The sequence below is a fragment of the Mobula hypostoma genome, chromosome 2, assembly GCF_963921235.1.
Source record: "Mobula hypostoma chromosome 2, sMobHyp1.1, whole genome shotgun sequence".
In the NCBI taxonomy this organism is placed as follows: Eukaryota; Metazoa; Chordata; class Chondrichthyes; order Myliobatiformes; family Myliobatidae; genus Mobula; species Mobula hypostoma.
The window spans coordinates 131,992,457-132,012,267 of NC_086098.1; the positions used below are offsets into that span (position 1 = coordinate 131,992,457).

The 19,811-nt window shown below is 39.1% G+C and overlaps 1 protein-coding gene across 2 annotated transcripts in view; it reads left to right on the forward strand.

The window, feature by feature from the left end:
• The window catches only part of spdya (speedy/RINGO cell cycle regulator family member A), a 40,680-nt gene that overhangs the window by 16,775 nt on the left and 4,094 nt on the right, over positions 1-19,811 (forward strand). For both annotated transcript variants that reach the window (XM_063040683.1, XM_063040684.1), the window contains exons 3-6: positions 8,637-8,695; positions 9,082-9,167; positions 13,868-14,039; positions 18,577-18,862. In XM_063040683.1, the coding sequence (XP_062896753.1) occupies positions 8,637-8,695; positions 9,082-9,167; positions 13,868-14,039; positions 18,577-18,862 (603 nt within the window). The remainder of the gene's footprint in view (positions 1-8,636; positions 8,696-9,081; positions 9,168-13,867; positions 14,040-18,576; positions 18,863-19,811) is intronic.

Sequence of the window (19,811 nt, forward strand, 5' to 3'; positions counted from 1 at the left end):
AAACATTTTATCAAAGCTGGAATAAATGGATTGAATATATAACCCCAATGCGAGCAGACTTTAGATGACTCTCCTAATGATTTATATTGCTCTTCTCATCAACACAGTAATATTGCTAACGTAAGCACCCCTAGTCTAAATGTTTGTTGTTTTTTTTTGGAAAATAGAGAATTAACACAAGTAAAGGGAAAGATTTGGGAAAGGGATAAAAAAAATGAAAAAATTAAGTAAATAAGTACATAGGGATTGGATAATTATGTCTGCGGGCAGGAACAAGCACGAACAAATTGGGATATAAACACCTACAATGGTTGGTATATAGGCTTGTATGCAACGTTTTGGACCAGTGGAAATGGTCCAGAAGGGTTGTATGGAAACTATTATTACCATTTTTCTTAACAACTAATTTCATTACTTAGCCTAATAGGTTACATTTACCACAGTACATAATTATCTATTTAAATGTTTATTTTCCTTTTATATCATCTCAATGTGTACTTAAAAACGTATAACTAATTGTAGTTTTATACATATAAAAAAATGGAAAAGGTTATATGTGTGAAAAAAGTACATGATAATTGTGAATTCCTTATCCAAATAAAAATAAAATTAAAAAAAAAAGAAATCTTTGGACTTCTTTGCGTTAGAGTACTTTTGAATGTGACTGGGGAACCAGTTTTTTAATACAGGAAAACACCGAATGGCCAATCAGCACAAAAAGTGGAAAGAAAATTCAGAAGCTGTGGTCGGATATGAGAGAGACAGTCCAGAGCAGTGTTTCCCAACCTTGTTTAGCCCAACGCTCCCCTAAAGCACATTCATACTTGCCAATACCCCCCAAGACACAATGTACTTTCTGGCGCCCTCATAGTGTAAAAACATGTTGACCATATGCTAACATGAGATAAGTTATTCTGCTTTAAATTTTTATTTGTCTTTTAATCTGACTTACACAGTACCTGTGCGCTGTTCAGCAGCTTTGATATCAATATGATCCTTGAGCCTGATGGTTTTTAGCAATAGTTGAAATATCTGGTTTAAGTTGTGACAGCAACTTAAGTCCCCAAGTGTAACAATGTCCAAGCGGTTTTTGTTTTTTGTGAGCATGTGGTTCACTGCACTGAAGCCTCTTTCAACCAGGTAGGAAGATGGAAATGTAATGAAGAGCAGCTTGGCTCGTCTCCAAAGACCTGAAAGCTTCATATGACAGTGTAACCACATAACACAAAGCAGATATTTTTGAAAAGCATTTTTGCTTCTTCATTCTGAATTTTAATAATTTCTTCTTGCAAGTTCTCTTTCTGTTCTTCCACCTTGCAAAGAAATGGGTTAATTACCCAGTCTGAAATTTATGTCTTTATCCATCATTAACGGGGCTAAATTAACAGAAACTGTGGAATGCTTATTAGATGTTGATGACAATAGCGAGCATGCAAAGGAGGCGAGGCGAAGATGAAGACAATCACAACAGTGAAAATTACATTGACAGGGATTCAGATTGGAATCCGAATGTTAGTCGGGATAGAGCTGGTGTTCGGCAAGCTATCTTTGTACAACTCTAATTAGCACAATTGACTAAAGAGGAATCCTTGGAGTCGGCAGGTTCACTGATTGGCTCTTTTTCACCGTTTGGTTCCGGCCAGTGCTGTATTGTTGCACAACTGTTTTCCGTAGATTTGCAGAGAAAGATGAGAAGGTGTACTTGACTTATCAACTATTAAATTGCATGCATTTGTTCCACGCTGCGAGTCAAGGGGAACTACTGGGCAGCCTGATTGCTAATTTATTCATCCCCAATGCTGTCTGTTTGGTTGGTAAGGTTTGATGAGTTTGCCGAGTTTCAGTCACGTTGTGACGATGAGTGCTCACTGCCTGCAAATCTGTAGCTCTTCCTGTGTTCCAGTGCCTCATCCTTTTTATTAGAAGCGCCTGCTCTACTAATGGTCAGTCAGGTCTTGTGCCTCATGTTAAGGTGCCACTTACCTCCAACCCCCCCCCCCACCAAGAATCTTGAACAACCCCCGCCCCCTCGACTTCTGTTTCCCCTAGGACATGAAACTGCCCTGTTGGGAATCACTGGACTAGAGCGGTTTGTCTTTCTTCCCTTAGCAAGGGGAGATAGAATTGAAATATATAAAATTATGGAAAGCCAACAATAGGTGAACAAAAGGGATTTTATTTTCCTTAGCAGAGAGGACAAAAACAGATGGCAGATTGGTAGAAGAATTACAGGGAAGTTGAGGATTTTCTACATCATTAAATGAGTAGAGAGGTTCAGGAACTCACTGTCTGGCCAGTTGACAAAAACACTGGATTGGCTTAGATTAAGAGCTGTAATCTAGAAGGCCAGTGAGCACGACCTGAGAAGAAGGATTAACCTAAATAATCATCTTTGGATGGCACAGACACAATGGGATAAATATTATGAACCATGAATTTCTATTATTTCAGTGAATAATAGATACGTAAGGTCTGCATCTTTAATGTTCTAATGTTATAAATGAATGCATTAAAAAACTCTCAGAATGTTTTAAAACTAATTTTATTGCTGTATAACATTTGAATTATTTCACTTCTAAAAAGTGCCTTAAACTAAACTTTCAAACTTCTTAAAGAGCCAGCAAACAGATACAATTAGTGGAATATGGTGAATATTGCCATATGATTATGATGAAATGCAGTGTTTTTTTGTTAAAGAAGAAAATCTTACGCAAAGAATTACAGAAACCTTATTTTATTTGCATATGTGTGTTTGAAATTAGACCATAAGATAGGAATAGTAGATATAGGAGCAGAATTAGGCCATTTAATCTATGGAGTCTACTCCACCATTTCATCATGGCTGATCCATTTCCCTCTCAGCCCCAGTCTCCTGCCTTCTCCCCATAACCTTCATGCCCTGACTAATCAAGAATCTATCAACCTCTGCCTTAAATATACCCACTAACTTGGGTTCCACATCCGTCTGTAGTAACAAATTCCACAGATTCACCAGTCTGGCTAAAGAAATTCCTCTTCATCTCTGTTCTAAGTGTATGTCCCTCTAATCTGAGGCTGTGCCCTCCATTCCTAGACTCTGTCACTACAGAAAACATCCTCTCCATGCCCACTCGATCTAGATCTTTCAATGTTCGATAGGTTTCAACGAGATCCACCTTACGTTTCTGAATTCCACTTGAGTACAGGTCCAGAGCCATCAAACACTCCTTACAAGTTAACCCTTTCATTCCCTGGATCATTCTCTTGAACCTCCTCTGGACCCTCTCCAATGTCAGCTTATCCTTTCTTAGATAAGGGGCCCAAAACTGCTCACAATACTCTGTGAGGCCTCACCAGTACCTTATAAAGCCTCAACATTACATCCTTGCTTTTATATTCTAGTCCTCTCAGAATGAATGCTAACATTGCATTTGCCTTCCTCACCACTGACTCAACCTGCGAATTAACTTATAACCTTTAGGGAATCCTGCACAAGGACTCCCAAGTCCCTTTGCACCTCAGAATTTTCTCTCCATTTAGAAAATAGTCTACACTTTTCTTCCTTCTACAAAAGTGTATAACCATATACTTCCCAATACTGTATTCCATCTACCACTTCTTTGCCCATTCTCCTAATCTGTCCAAGTCCTTCTGCAACCTTTCTGCTTCCTCAAGACTACCTGCCCCTCCACCTATCTTTGCATCATCCACAAATTTAGTCATAAAGCTATCAATGTCATCATCCAAATTATTGGCTTTGACTACCCTTGCCAGCCATGGTTGTGTTATGCTGCCTTTAGAATACTTCTTCTTTGGGATGTATCTATCCTGTGCCTTCTGAATTGGTCTTAGAAACTCCAGTCATTGCTGCTCTGCTGTCATCCCTACTAGTGTCCCCTTCCAATCAATTTTGGCCAACTCCTCTCTCATGCCTCTGTAATTCCCTTTACTCCACTGTAATATTGATACATCTGACTTTAGCTTCTCCCTCTCAAATTGTAGGGTGAATTATGTCATATTATGATCACTATCCATTATTGATACATTTGACTTTAGCTTCTCCCTCTCAAATTGTAGGGTGAATTATGTCATATTATGATCACTATCCATTAAGGGTTCCTTTACCTTAAACTCTCTAATTAATTTCTAGTTCATTACATAACACCCAATCCAGAATTGCCTTTCTTGTGGGCCCAACCGCAAGCTGCTCTAAAAAGCCATTTGTAGCTTTTCTACAAACTCCCCTTCTTGGGATCTAGCACCAACCTGATTTTCTCCATTCTACCTGCATATTGAAATCCCCCACGACTATTGGAACATTGCCCTTTTGACATGCATTTTCTATCTCCTGTTGTACTTTGCCACCCACATCTTTTCTACTGTTCAGAGCCTTGTATATAACTCCCATCAGGGTCATTTTACCCTTGCAGGTTTTTAGCTTTATCCACAATGATTGATTCCCTTTCTTAGGATTTGATTTCACTTTTTACTGACACAGCCACCCCACCCCCTCTGCCTACCTACCTGTCCTTTCGATACAGTGCATTTCCTTGGATATTAAGCTCCCAGCTATAATCTTTATTCAGCCACGACTCAGTGATGTGCATAATATCATACCTGCCTATCTCTAACTGTGCTACAAGTTCATCTACCTTATTCCGTATACTGTGCGCATTCAAATATAATATCTTCAGTCTATATTCGGCATGCTTTTTGATTTTGAACCCTCTTACATTGCAACTCATCCCGTTGACTACAATTTTGCCCATTCATCAGCCTGTCCTTGCTAGCAGTCTCATTACATGCTGCCTGTGTTTGTAAACCAACTATCCCATCCTCAGCCCTATCACTCTGGTTCCCTCTTGCCTTTTGAAATGTTTTGGCTGACTTTCAGCAAATTGTATTAATCAAGCATAAGGGAAAATCTATCCTTTTTTATTTTGTATCCTGACCTGTTTGTGATACATGTGCATAATACTTATCACATGTTGAATGTTGCATTTGTATAGCACATTTTCTAACCCCTCTATTTTCCAAGCTACATTTTAATTGATGGAGTATTGTAATTTAGGAAAGTCAGCAGCTAATTTTACACACTGAACAATCATAAACAGCAAAATCGTGTTCATTAAGGCATAAATATTGGCCAGGTGACTTAAAACTTGCAGAAGGGTCCATGATTTAATCTTTCAACATAACAATAGTCATCCCACTGTGCATTTAGAATCTTGTGCTCAGATATCTATAATTGGACTTGGTCTTCAAATAGATCCATTATTACACTAATATTTGTCCAAGTAACTTAATGACTAGTTTAATATAAACATCAGAATGTCATTTTGCTGCTCTGTAAGTAGAATTACCACATCAGTATAAGTAAGCAAAAAAAAAACACTTATTTTTTTAAACAGAGGGGTGTAAAGTGAGCGTAGAAGCAAAAAGTACAAAGGGGAAAAGTAAAAGTGGCAGGCCGACAAATCCAGGGCAAGCATTAAAAAGGGCTAAGAGAGTTGTAAAAGAGCGCCTGAAGGCTTTATGTGTCAATGCAAGGAGCATTCGTAATAAGGTGGATGAATTGAAAGTGCAGATTGTTATTAATGATTATGATATAGTTGGGATCACAGAGACATGGCTCCAGGGTGACCAGGGATGGGAGCTCAACGTTCAGGGATATTCAATATTCAGGAGGGATAGACATGAAGGAAGGGGAGGTGGGGTGGCGTTGCTGGTTAAAAAAGAGATTAACGCAATAGAAAGGAAGGACATAAGCCGGGAAGATGTGGAATCGATATGGGTAGAGCTGCGTAACACTAAGGGGCAGAAGACGCTGGTGGGAGTTGTGTACAGGCCACCTAACAGTAGTAGTGAGGTCGGAGATGGTATTAAACAGGAAATTAGAAATGTGTGCAATAAAGGAACAGCAGTTATAATGGGTGACTTCAATCTACATGTAGACTGGGTGAACCAAATTGGTAAAGGTGCTGAGGAAGAGGATTTCTTGGAATGTATGCGGGATGGTTTTTTGAACCAACATGTCGAGGAACCGACTAGAGAGCAGGCTATTCTGGACTGGGTTTTGAGCAATGAGGAAGGGTTAATTAGCGATCTTGTCGTGAGAGGCCCCTTGGGTAAGAGTGACCATAATATGATGGAATTCTTCATTAACATGGAGAGTGACGTAGTTAATTCAGAAACAAAGGTTCTGAACTTAAAGAGGGGTAACTTTGAAGGTATGAATCGTGAATTAGCTAAGATAGACTGGCAAATGACACTTAAAGGATTGACGGTGGATATGCAATGGCAGGCATTTAAAGGTTGCATGGATGAACTACAACAATTGTTCATCCCAGTTTGGCAAAAGAATAAATCAAGGAAGGTAGTGCACCCGTGGCTGACAAGAGAAATTAGGGATAGTATCAATTCCAAAGAAGTAGCATACAAATTAGCCAGAGAAAGTGGCTCACCTGAGGACTGGGAGAAATTCAGAGTTCAGCAGAGGAGGACAAAGGGCTTAATTAGGAAGGGGAAAAAAGATTATGAGAGAAAACTGGCAGAGAACATAAAAACGGACTGTAAAAGCTTTTATAGATATGTAAAAAGGAAAGGACTGATAAAGACAAATGTAGGTCCCCTGCAAACAGAAACAGGTGAATTGATTATGGGGAGCAAGGACATGGCAGACCAATTGAATAATTACTTTGGTTCTGTCTTCACTAAGGAGGACATAAATAATCTTCCAGAAATAGTAAGGGACAGAGGGTCCAGTGAGATGGAGGAACTGAGCGAAATACATGTTAGTAGGGAAGTGGTGTTAGGTAAATTGAAGGGATTGAAGGCAGATAAATCCCCAGGGCCAGATGGTCTGCATCCCAGAGTGCTTAAGGAAGTAGCCCAAGAAATAGTGGATGCATTAGTGATAATTTTTCAAAACTCGTTAGATTCTGGACTAGTTCCTGAGGATTGGAGGGTGGCTAATGTAACCCCACTTTTTAAAAAAGGAGGGAGAGAGAAACCGGGGAATTATAGGCCGGTTAGCCTAACATCGGTGGTGGGGAAACTGCTGGAGTCAGTTATCAAGGATGTGATAACAGCACATTTGGAAAGCGGTGAAATGATTGGACAAAGTCAGCATGGATTTGTGAAAGGAAAATCATGTCTGACGAATCTCATAGAATTTTTTGAGGATGTAACTAGTAGAGTGGATAGGGGAGAACCAGTGGATGTGGTATATTTGGATTTTCAAAAGGCTTTTGACAAGGTCCCACACAGGAGATTAGTGTGCAAACTTAAAGCACACGGTATTGGGGGTAAGGTATTGGTGTGGGTGGAGAATTGGTTAGCAGACAGGAAGCAAGAGTGGGAATAAACAGGACCTTTTCAGAATGGCAGGCGGTGACTAGTGGGGTACCGCAAGGCTCAGTGCTGGGACCCCAGTTGTTTACAATATATATTAATGACTTGGATGAGGGAATTAAATGCAGCATCTCCAAGTTTGCGGATGACACAAAGCTGGGTGGCAGTGTTAGCAGTGAGGAGGATGCTAAGAGGATGCAGGGTGACTTGGATAGGTTGGGTGAGTGGGCAAACTCATGGCAGATGCAATTTAATGTGGATAAATGTGAAGTTATCCACTTTGGTGGCAAAAATAGGAAAACAGATTATTATCTGAATGGTGGCCGATTAGGAAAAGGGGAGGTGCAACGAGACCTGGGTGTCATTATACACCAGTCATTGAAAGTGGGCATGCAGGTACAGCAGGCGGTGAAAAAGGCGAACGGTATGCTGGCATTTATAGCGAGAGGATTCGAGTACAGGAGCAGGGAGGTACTACTGCAGTTGTACAAGGCCTTGGTGAGACCACACCTGGAGTATTGTGTGCAGTTTTGGTCCCCTAATCTGAGGAAAGACATCTTTGCCATAGAGGGAGTACAAAGAAGGTTCACCAGATTGATTCCTGGGATGGCAGGTTTTTCATATGAAGAAAGACTGGATGAACTGGGCTTGTACTCGTTGGAATTTAGAAGATTGAGGGGGGATCTGATTGAAACGTATAAGATCCTAAAGGGATTGGACAGGCTAGATGCGGGAAGATTGTTCCCGATGTTGGGGAGGTCCAGAACGAGGGGTCACAGTTTGAGGATAGAGGGGAAGCCTTTTAGGACCGAGATTAGGAAAAACTTCTTCACACAGAGAGTGGTGAATCTGTGGAATTCTCTGCCACAGCAAACTGTTGAGGCCAGTTCATTAGCTATGTTTAAAAGGAAGTTAGATATGGCCCTTGTGGCTACAGGGGTCAGGGGGTATGGAGGGAAGGCTGGGTTCTGAGTTGGATGATCAGCCATGATCATAATAAATGGCGGTGCAGGCTCGAAGGGCCGAATGGCCTACTCCTGCACCTATTTTCTATGTTTCTATGTTTCTATGTTTATCTGCCTAACAGAATTCTTCAACCACCAAGTGTTAACATTCAGATTTGCCATATTATGTATTGTAATTGTCTCTGGCCCTGTTAAGCAGATAGTTGATGGGAATGGAGACTAACTGGCTTGACCAAATTTTATCCAAAATATTTTAAAATCTCTATCCTTTAATGTGTTCATTACAATCAAATTCTGTCCATAACATTAAATTTCAATTTTATTCCTGCTGCTTCACAGATGATGACCTAATCCAAGACTTTCTGTGGATGGATTGCTGCTGTAAGGTCTCTGACAAGGTACGTAATTTACAAAACTGGCTCAAACTTTAACAATAGAAACAGTTTTTAGATCAAGCAGTGAAAGATAAACATAGGGCTGATTACAGAAGATATCCATTGAAAAGTTTCTCAACATGTGGAATGGCTTTCCAGGGAGAACAGCCATAGGTGTAAATATTAGTTTCATTTTGTAAGGAATTAGCTACTGAAATGGATGAATATAAATGGTTACTTTCGATGAATAAAATACCCTCATCTGCATGTATTTTGTGAAATTGTGTATCTATACAGAATTGTAATCGTTTGCCATTGGTCACAGTAAAAAGCAAGTTGCCTCTAGGAAGATAATTTGCTTCTGCTTCAGTGCAAATTAATTCTACTAATCCTTTCACTTATTTTTTCAGTACCTTTTAGCTATGACCTTTGTATATTTCAAGAGAGCTGGTTTTGAAATAAGTGAACAAACCAGAATGAATTTCTTTGTTGCTTTGTAAGTATTGCTGCTCTAGACATTTTTGGTATTTAAGTAGCTGTTTATTGCAATGAAAATTTAAAGATTAATATTGAGGTTGAATTTAACATATAATAAGACGCACATCACTTCAAAATGCCTATATGCTATCCCACAAATGAAAAGAGATGAATGGTTAATTTGCCTACTTTTGCATGGTTCTCTGGCAAATAATGTTAGTTACACATTGGAACTCTGATTAACAGAACTACTACTATGAATAACAAAATTTTGAACAAAGGAAGAAAATTAAAATGTTAGAGGAGAAAATATTTGGATATCTTGTATCATATTACATTTCAGATGCATATTTCTTCATGTTCAGTAAATTAAATTTTCATCAAGACAAGTGTGTCAGGCATACTGTGCAGTTGGCAAGGCTTCCTGAAGCACAGGTCTTCCCCAACGCTGTTAGGTAGAGGGTTCTAAGATCTTGCACCAGTAACGAAGTTTTGAAAATCAAAAAAAAAGCAACTGCAGATGCTGGAAAACAGAAAATGCTCAGAGAATCAGACAATATCTGAGAAGGAGAACCAGAGCTGATGTCACAGGGTCTTCAATCTGAAAAGTTAACCCCTTTTCTCTTTCAACAGATGATGAAATTTTGAAATTAGGATGGCATGTGACTTAGAAGAAAACATATAATTATTCCCATGTGATTGATGACCTTGCATTTCTAGTGGTAAAGTTTGAACATTTTAAAGATTTTATTCAAGAACCCTTGCCTGGTTGTTGCAGTGCATCTTGTAGATGGTCAATACTGCAACTACAGTGTGCCAGTGATGGTGGGAGTAAGTATTTTGGGAAGTTGCAAGCTGCTTCGTCTTTAGTGTCAAGTTTCTTGATGGCTGGACTCCGTCAGCAAGTTTCTGAATATTCCATTCAATGGTGGAAATGCCAAGCCTCTGGCTTTCATGGAATCCAAAATCTCTATGGAGTAGAGAATTCCAAAGATCAACAATGGTCTGACTAAAGAAGATCTCTACTCTTAAGTGAGATACTGCTTCTTCTTCTTAAGAAAAATGAACCTTTTGTTATCTATATTGTCTATTCCTCTCAGAATCTTTTCATTCATTAACATCAGATTTTCCAGTTTCTCCTCTTGGGGAAAAGAAAAAAAATCTTGTAAAAATGTCTTGCAGATATTTTCATCCTTATTCTTAAATTCCTCAGTGTGCTAATTTCTAACCATTTCTGTAATATTCTTCAGCCCTCCAAGATATTTGTGTTTTTCCAGTTCAGATCTCTTGTCTGATATTCTTTGCATTTCTAAATTCACTGGTCTCATTTTCATTTTCAACTGCTTTCTGTCCTTTTTCATGTAACTCATTGTCAGGATATTATTTTGAATCTCCAGTGAAATAAACAAAAATATCTTACTAAATTAAAGGAACAGTCTAAATGCAATATTTTGCGGTTTCTGTTTTGAATTACTGCTTCATGTTCTATGGAAAATAAATAATATGTCATTCTCCAATGTTTAATCACATTGTGAATTCATATTTTCTTCTTATGAGCAGTATATAATTAGGTTTTATAATTTTTTTTAACACTAAAGCTCTGTTGCTTTCCCAGAATCAATTAAATTAAAGTAAATTAAACATTTACATAGTACTATTGATGGGTTGAAAACATTTTTAACTTCTTTTTAGTGTTGCTTTGAATTTACTCAGAGGGATAAGTAATATGGTGAATGCCCCACAAGCTTCCTCTTGTTTTCAGCGTTTATCAATATGTTCTTAGACTCTTTTCTCCTATGTACCTCTTTGTCTGATCCTTAAGTGGATCAATTCTATTGGTGTCATCAATTTGGATATGGTTTAAACATTTTCCAGTGCACTTTTTAAATGAGGAATCATTTTGTGTCTACTTGTGTCATGCATCATTGGTAGCCCTGAAGAGAGATAAACCCAAAAATCTGCAGATAATGATCCGAAGCTGTTAGTTTAGGATCCTGGCTAACACATCATCTCACTTACATTTATTTCTTTATTCATTCATTTGTTCCTTTATTTACTAGTGATACAGCGCAGAGTAGGCCCATCAAGCCACAGCACTCCAGCAGCCCCGGACAAACCGGATTAACCTTAACCGAATCATGGGACAATTTACAATGGCTAATTAACCTACCCAGTATGTCTTTGGACTGTGGGAGGAAACTGGAGGACCCAAAGAAATCCCACACATTCCATGGGGAGGACGTACAGAGTGGTGCTTGAACTGAAGTCCGGATTCTGGAACACCCTGAGCTGTAATATCATTGACAAAAGACATAAATAACAATTGCAAACAACAGCATAAAATCACAATAAAATCATGAAAGATAAATAATATCGGATGAATGCAACTGAGATAAGAGTTACTGTTTATAGACAGAGAGAACTAGAGGTTACAGATGCATAGTTCTCTGAAGGTGATGACATGGATAAACAGGGAAGTGAAAGAGACATTTGGCCCACTTGCTTTCATCAGACGGCATTGAGCACAAGAGTGGGGATATCATTTTATAACTGTACAAGTCATTGGTGAGACTACATTTGGAGTATTGTATACTGTGTGCACTTCTGGTTACCCAGCTATAGGAAGGATGTCATTAAGCTGCAAAGCATGCAGAAAAGTTTCATGAAATTATGACCAGGACTGGAGGGCTTGAAGTATAAGGAGAGGTTGGATAGGCTAGGACTTCTTTTTTTCCCATAAAAGAGTGATCTTTTATAAAATGATGAGGGACATAGATAAGATGAATGGTTAGTCTTTTTCTCAGGGTAGGGCAGTCTAAAACTGAAAAGCAGTGTGACAGAGAGCACTCAGTAAACACACTCCTTATACACACACTTATACACACACACACACACACACACAAATATTGCCTTGTCATTCTGCTGCTGTTGTGCTGAGTGGACACATTTCATTGTCTTCCCCAGTATATTTTCATAATGGGTCACAAACCAAGCTGGTGTGCTTGGGTTGCTTTATGGTGCCTTTTCCACCATGCACAGTGGAATATTCTGTTTCTTTAGTAATGAGGATGTGAAAATATGTATCTGTTGTTCATATTGTGTATTTAAGGTAGCTACTTCTGTTTATTTTCTAACATGATTGTAACTACATTGTGGAGTGCACCATATTCTAATTAATTTGTAGTCTTAAGTTAACTTTGTTAGTAATTAAAGATGGTATGTCCTAGTGCCGAATAAAAAGGAGCTCATCGCCCTCAGTGAGGGAGAGATAGGAGCTGCCAGGAGTTCACACTGAACAAAAATTAAGTACGGAGCTATTGTTTTCTGGTAGATATCTTTTTGTAAATGTAAACAATTTTCTTTTCATTAATTTTGCTAATCGTTTTTTTGACTTTTAATTAGTTTGATTTTTAGTGCACCTAATTAACAGCCTTGCCCTAAATGCTATGCAACTCCAGCCATTTTTCCTTTGGTCATAACAGAAGTATCTAACAATAGGTTTAAGGTGAAAAGGAGAAGATTTGAAGGAGATCTGACAGGCAATTTTTTCACACAGATGATGGTGGCATATTGAACGAGCTGAATGAAAGCTGTGGAGGCGGGTACAATTATAACAATTGAAAACATTTAGCGAGCTACATAGATAGGGAGGGTTCAGGGGCAGGTAAATAGGACAAGCTCAGGTAGATAACTTAGTCGGCATAGACAATTTTGACCAAAAGGCCTGTTTCCATCCTGTACAATTCTGACAGCTGAAGGCAAAGGTCGAGCAGAGAAGAACCGAAAGAACAAATGGTAGATGGAGGAAGTGCGGGAGGCCCAGTAAATCAGCCACAGCAATGTCATGCATGGGTTTTTTAATGCTGCAAAAGCAAGGTAGTACATACTCTAAAACCCAAGGCCATAACCCATTACTAGCCAGGAATTGGAATGAGTTCATCAGAGATAAAAAGCAGTTAACACCCACTAGAAGGAACACATCTGTCCTTTAAAATTAAAGAATTAGGTGCAAAGTGGACTTAAAATGTAGGAGAAATGCAAAGAACCTTGTTTCTACAAAGCTATGTGAAGTGACACCAGAACAATTGAAATAAAATTCTTGAATAAATGTAAATTAAAACAGAATGAGAAGAATTCATCATCAAAGGTGAAGAAAAGTCTCCAACTCTTATTTTGGAAATTTCATTTTGTATGTAATATAATTGAGGAAGGTACCTAGCAAGGTCCATGGGAAATGACAGCATTGATTCATACAATTTCCATTATTTATGGAACCTTTTTAAAATACTCATGTATTTTCTTATTTTAAACACAGAACTTATTTCCCCAAATTCTCTGCTGAGTGTGCTATAGGAATTGACTAACCAAAATATAGTCTCACTCAAATTAGTTTTGATTATTAGATTTCCTTAATGGCGAACATATCTGCTTTATATTTTACTTGCAGAAACTCTTTTATTTCATTATCCATTCCTTAACATACAATGGTTTAAAAATGTCTTTAAGGTGAAAATTATTTGAAAATAATATTTTAATGACCATTATATCTATACCATGTTGTGATAATAGTTTTGACTATGGTAAAGATTACACACAGTCTGTTCTGTGCTTCCACTGATGGGGAGAGCATAGAAGGAGACTGAAACACAACCAATAGCAGGAGGGAGTAAATATATACACATGAAAAATATTTGAATATGTTTCTACCCTGTTTATTAGATATTTAGCCAATACTATGGAAGAGGATGAAGAAGAATACAAGTATGAAATCTTTCCGTGGGCTCTTGGAAAGAAGTGGAAGAAATTATTCCCAGATTTTTTAAAGCAGAGAGATCAACTTTGGGCAAAAATCAATTATAGGGCAGCTGTAAGCAAACGGTGCTGTGAGGAGGTAAGGGAAACTACATATAACAGCAGTATCACTTAAGTATAAATATTGCCCTTCAGAATAGACACATAATCAGACCTAATCTGCTATTCTTTCTGCTGATGCTTTCCCCACACAATGCCTTTTATCTCAAAGGATGGCCCAGAAACACTTAGAATATTCAGCCTCCTCTGTCATTTTGTTGGTACAAGGTTAATCTCCAAACTTCATTTGTCCAGCCTGATTACTTATTATATAAAGCACCTGTTGATCAAAAACCTATCAGTGTTGAATTTTCATTCATCAACTGACAACTCTGAAGGAGTTACAACTTCATCTGATGCATTAATATCACCTCTGAATTGCCTAACTCTGACTTTCAGGAAATGTCCCCTTCCTTTAGACTCCAATCAGAAAAAAATTCTCCCTACTCTATAAAATCTATTAATTGCCCAGAGCAATTTTAATTTTATTCCTCCAAAACCTTCAGAATTCTTAAGGAATTACAAGCGAAGTCAATGAGAACTTCATAATTTAATAGTTACCACAGCTATATTGTTTAATCAAGAAACTGGATATACCTTCTTTTCTCAAATTAGTTAGACATTATATACATTCACTTGCTATATTGGAAAAGTATAGCTTGAATATTCAGTAGTGAGATACCACTTGTCTCTTAACTTACCTGATGTTCAGAGTGTGATGCTCTAAAGTCAAAAGTCCAGAGGAGAAATTGGTAGACAGGCAAAAAAGAACTCAACTTACAAATTGTACATTGCGTAAGTGGTGCTAAAACAACTCTGTGTGGGCTATGCCCATGCATTTCATCCAGAGTGGTTAGGAAGTGATAGATTTTCTCTGTGTTGGTTTGCAGTTAAGTACAAAGCAACTTCTAGGATTGCATATCAATATCAAACTAACCTTCATTATTCCCAAGCAGTGTATCTCAACTGCAACTGCTCCCAAAAGCAGTGGAACAACTTGTGCTGGATACAGGAGTGGGAACTCCACTTCCCTAATATTGGATTAAACGTCATGGTATCAAAAACAGACATTGCCAACAGTATGAAATTGCCTCACCTAAATAATGTTTAGAAATCTAGCTCATTGTTACCTCTGATTTGAATACACTGATGTCTGTTCTAACAGGCTCCCATATTGTAGGTGTAGACAAGCATCTCTACTGCAATCCATTAGTTTGTGTTTTCCTAACTGAAGCCCATGCTATTCCTTTATCATGTATCTGACACGTCCACCACATGAGTCATCTGTTGTCGGCCCCCAACCAACACATATTCCACTCCCCCCTCCTACCCCTCCTCACAGTCCCCCACCATGCTCTCATGACTATACCCCTTCCCCACACGAAACCACCACGGTGGGCTTCACAGCTGAACAGGTGAGAAGACAGCTGAAACGTCTCAACCCAAGCAAGGCTGCAGGACCGGATGGTGTCAGTACCAGGGTGCTCAAAGCCTGTGCCCCTCAGCTGTGTGGAGTACTTCGCCATGTATTCAACCTGAGCCTGAGGCTCTGGAGGGTTCCTGTGCTGTAGAAGACGTCCTGCCTCGTCCCTGTGCCAAAGACGCCACGCCCCAGCGGCCTCAATGACTACAGACCAGTGGCATTGACCTCCCACATCATGAAGACCCTGGAGAGACTTGTTCTGGAGCTGCTCCGGCCTATGGTCAGGCCACACTTAGATCCCCTCCAGTTCACCTACCAGCCCCAACTAGGAGTTGAGGATGCCATCGTCTATCTGCTGAACCCTGTCTACGCCCACCTGGACAAGCCAGCGAGCACTGTGATGGTCATGTTTTTTGACTTCTCCTGTGTGTTCAACACCATCCGCCCTGCTCTGCTGGGGGAGAAGCTGACAGCGATGCAGGTGGATGCTTTCCTGGTGTCATGGATTCTTGATTACCTGACTGGCAGACCACAGTACGTGTGCTTGCAACACTGTGTGTCCGACAGAGTGATCAGCAGCACTGGGGCTCCACAGGGGACTGTCTTGTCTCCCTTTCTCTTCACCACTTACACCTCGGACTTCAACTACTGCACAGAGTCTTGTCATCTTCAGAAGTTTTCGGATGACTCTGCCATAGTTGGATGCATCAGCAAGGGAGATGAGGCTGAGTACAGGGCTACAGTAGGAAACTTCGTCACATGGTGTGAGCAGAATTATCTGCAGCTTAATGTGGAAAAGACTAAGGAGCTGGTGGTAGACCCGAGGAGAGCTAAGGTACTGGTGACCCCTGTTTCCATCCAGGGGGTCAGGGTGGACATGGTGGAGGATTACAAATACCTGGGGATACGAATTGACAATAAACTGGACTGGTCAAAGAACACTGAGGCTGTCTACAAGAAGGCAGAGCCGTCTCTATTTCCTGATGAGACTGAGGTCCTTTAACATCTGTTGGACGATGCCGAGGATGTTCTACGAGTCTGTGGTGGCCAGTGCTATCATATTTGCTGTTGTGTGCTGGGGCAGCAGGCTGAGGGTAGCAGACACCAACAGAATCAACAAACTCATTTGTAAGGCTAGTGATGTTGTGGGGATGGAACTGGACTCTCTGATGGTGGTGTCTGAAAAGAGGATGCTGTCCAAGTTGCATGCCATCTTGGACAATGTCTCCCATCCACCACATAATGTACTGGTTGGGCACAGGAGTACATTCAGCCAGAGACTCATTCCACCGAGATGCAACACAGAGCGTCATAGGAAGTCATTCCTGCCTGTGGCCATCAAACTTTACAACTCCTCCCTTGGAGGGTCAGACACCCTGAGCCAATAGGCTGGTCCTGGACTTATTTCCTGGCATAATTTACATATTACTATTTAACTATTTATGGTTTTATTACTATTTATTATTTATGGAGCAACTGTAACGAAAACCAATTTCCCCCGGGATCAATAAAGTATGACTACTATCAGCGTTCCACTGCAATATTAAATAAATGCTTGCTCCTTCGCTGGGAAGTTACAGTAAAACTTTCATTAGCTACTGTTGAGCTATTTGGTAATTTGATGGTGTAGCATCTGGTTGACCAAGTGATATTTGTTGTGCTCCTTTTAACACACTGGGGGTTAATTCCCATGCCAGCTTGAAAAGTACCATGTTCACCAGAAAGTTTTATTATCCTACTGCATAACAACTAATAAAAAGGAATTCAAAGTGTTTTGGAGCATCAGTGGAGTAATATTTCAATAGTTTGGAAATTAACCAGCCTGGTATCATTAAAGTCTGAGTGTCAGGATTAATGGAGTTTTACTACTTGTGTCTTTGTACAATTGCACATAGAACATGGATAGATTATGTTCCATCACAATAGACCAATGGGACAGTACAACACATAGAACAGCCTCTTTGATCCATGATGCCTCTGCTGACCATGATTAAGTTGTACATCTGCCTGCAGATGGTCTTTTTCAAATCTATACCTGCCTGTTCATTTATCTGTTTAAATGCCTCTTAAACATTGCTACCATATTGGCTTCCATTGCTTCCTCTAGCAGTGTTTTACAGGCACCTACCACTTACTGTGTAAAAAAAAGTCTCATAAATCTCCTTTAAATGTTCCCTTCTCACTTTAAAACTTGTACCCTCTAGTATTTGGCATTTCCACATGGGGGGCGGGGAAGGAACCCGAGCGATCATCCTCTATTTTCCTCTCATAATTTTATATACCTTTATCAGCTCACCCTTCAGCCTCCAGCACTCCAGAGAAAACAATCAAAGTTTGTCCAACCTCTCTGTATAGCTATTACTTTCTAATATATGCAGTATCCTGATAAACATCTGTATCATCTTCAAAGCTTCCAGTATTACTCCTGTGATGTACTGGCCAGAGCTGCAGATAATACTCCAAATGTGATCTATGCAAAGTCTTATACACCCACGAAAAAAGCTACACGTGAATAGAAGATATTACATTTCTGTGATAGCTCAATTAAATATTTTTTAATTAGTTTGACACCAGTTATTTCATCTCAGATATCAGTGAGATTTAATCTGTTGGTATGGCTGCGGTCAACACTGGCTAGAAATGGATAAGTTGTTTAAACAGTGTCCAGATATTTCTCGGTTCATCTGAATTGCCTCTGTTTCTTCTTACAAAGACATGAAATTACTAAAATGGATTATGTTTGGGGTTTGAATCCATAACATTTCATTTGGAGATGAATTGGTACTTATTGACCCAGTTGACACATGAAAAGAAAGAAAACAAGAAAATTAAGAAAATGTTTGTCCATTCCTTTGATCCTTTCCCTTTATTTATTGCTGGATTAAGCAATAATAATGAGAACCAGATGTACCAAAGATTACTGGAAGTATATTTTTATGTGATTTAGAGATTACTATTTATATGCAGTGATTTTATCAGATGGCTAGAAGTTTGCAGCAATAGTTGCCCCCTATTGCCAGGTGCATTTTTCAGAATCTTACAGTTATCAGAACCAATAATAAATCTAATATACATTATACAAAAATGGGAGTAATTCTAGATTTGTGTATTTCTGGGCCACCATCACATCTGTGACACAATTTTATTATTACAGGTAATGGCAATTGCTCCGTCTCATTACATCTGGCGACGAATAAGGCCACTACATCATAGTGGTGCCATCAGAAGGTACACACAAAATGAAGTCAAAATACCTCGGGGTCCATGTTGTACACCTGTTCATTGTTCACTCTGCACCCAGAAAGAGGATTATCTTAGCATGCATATATCATCATCTTCTTCTTGTGAAAGTCTAATTATAAGGAAGAAAGATTTTCATCAGAGTAATTCTGAGCAACAACTAGATAACCTGGAGTCTGCTGTTTGCTGTACATCAATAGGTAAAAATCCTATAATATGTCAAACTTACAGTACATATGGTGGTGGAATCTTGAGAACCACACAGTACAAAATGAAATATGGAGCCTTTAACACTTGGCATTTAGCGGCATAAAAACAATTGTATAATGCTGGTAATTTACTCAGATATACCAAGGCCCTTCAGAGGGGTATCAGATTCAGATATGTAGAACAGAGTACCAAAAGCTTGACCAAAAACAGAATTTCATGGATGCCGAAGATACTTGGCAATTACGAAGGTAGCCTTGATAGCCAAATTTACACTCCAAATGTGTAATTAAAATCATTAATTCATAAGAAACCAGAATTGGAGGGCTGGTACAATTTGCAGAGATGGACAGGTACAAGGCCATAGAGTAGTGATTAAAATTTAAGTTAAGCCTCCAGCTATATTATTTTAGTGTACGAAGGTACAGGATAGTAGGTGGATGGAACTTAGAAAGTTAGGATACAGACAGCAAAGCTTTGAGACTCTATAAAATGGAAGATGGGAATCTATCCATGAGAAAGCTGGAGTGCTTGAATGTAGAGTAATAAATGCAGTGAAGATTTCACTGCTGAAAAGCTGAGTTAGCTACTTTATAGCACTGTCCTGCAAAGGTCATTTCAATTGCAATGTATAATTCCATTTTGAACGACTTCTAAAAAATTTATTCTACTTTTGTCAGTATGTTTGGGGACCAAAGTTTATGCTGATGTATTATCAGGGAAAATAAAATATTGTAAGTGAATGCTCTTTGGTTCTAGGAATTTGGGAGGGGTTGTAAATGGCCTGTTTCTGTCTAATATTGCACTATAACTCTTTGACATGAGAATATGCCTTCTATTATTTGAAATATACAGAGTGCAAGGGGAATTCTACGTTCATCAGCAACCCACAAAATGATAGCATAATATAATTAGGGTGCCCTGGCACCATTGGTATACGTT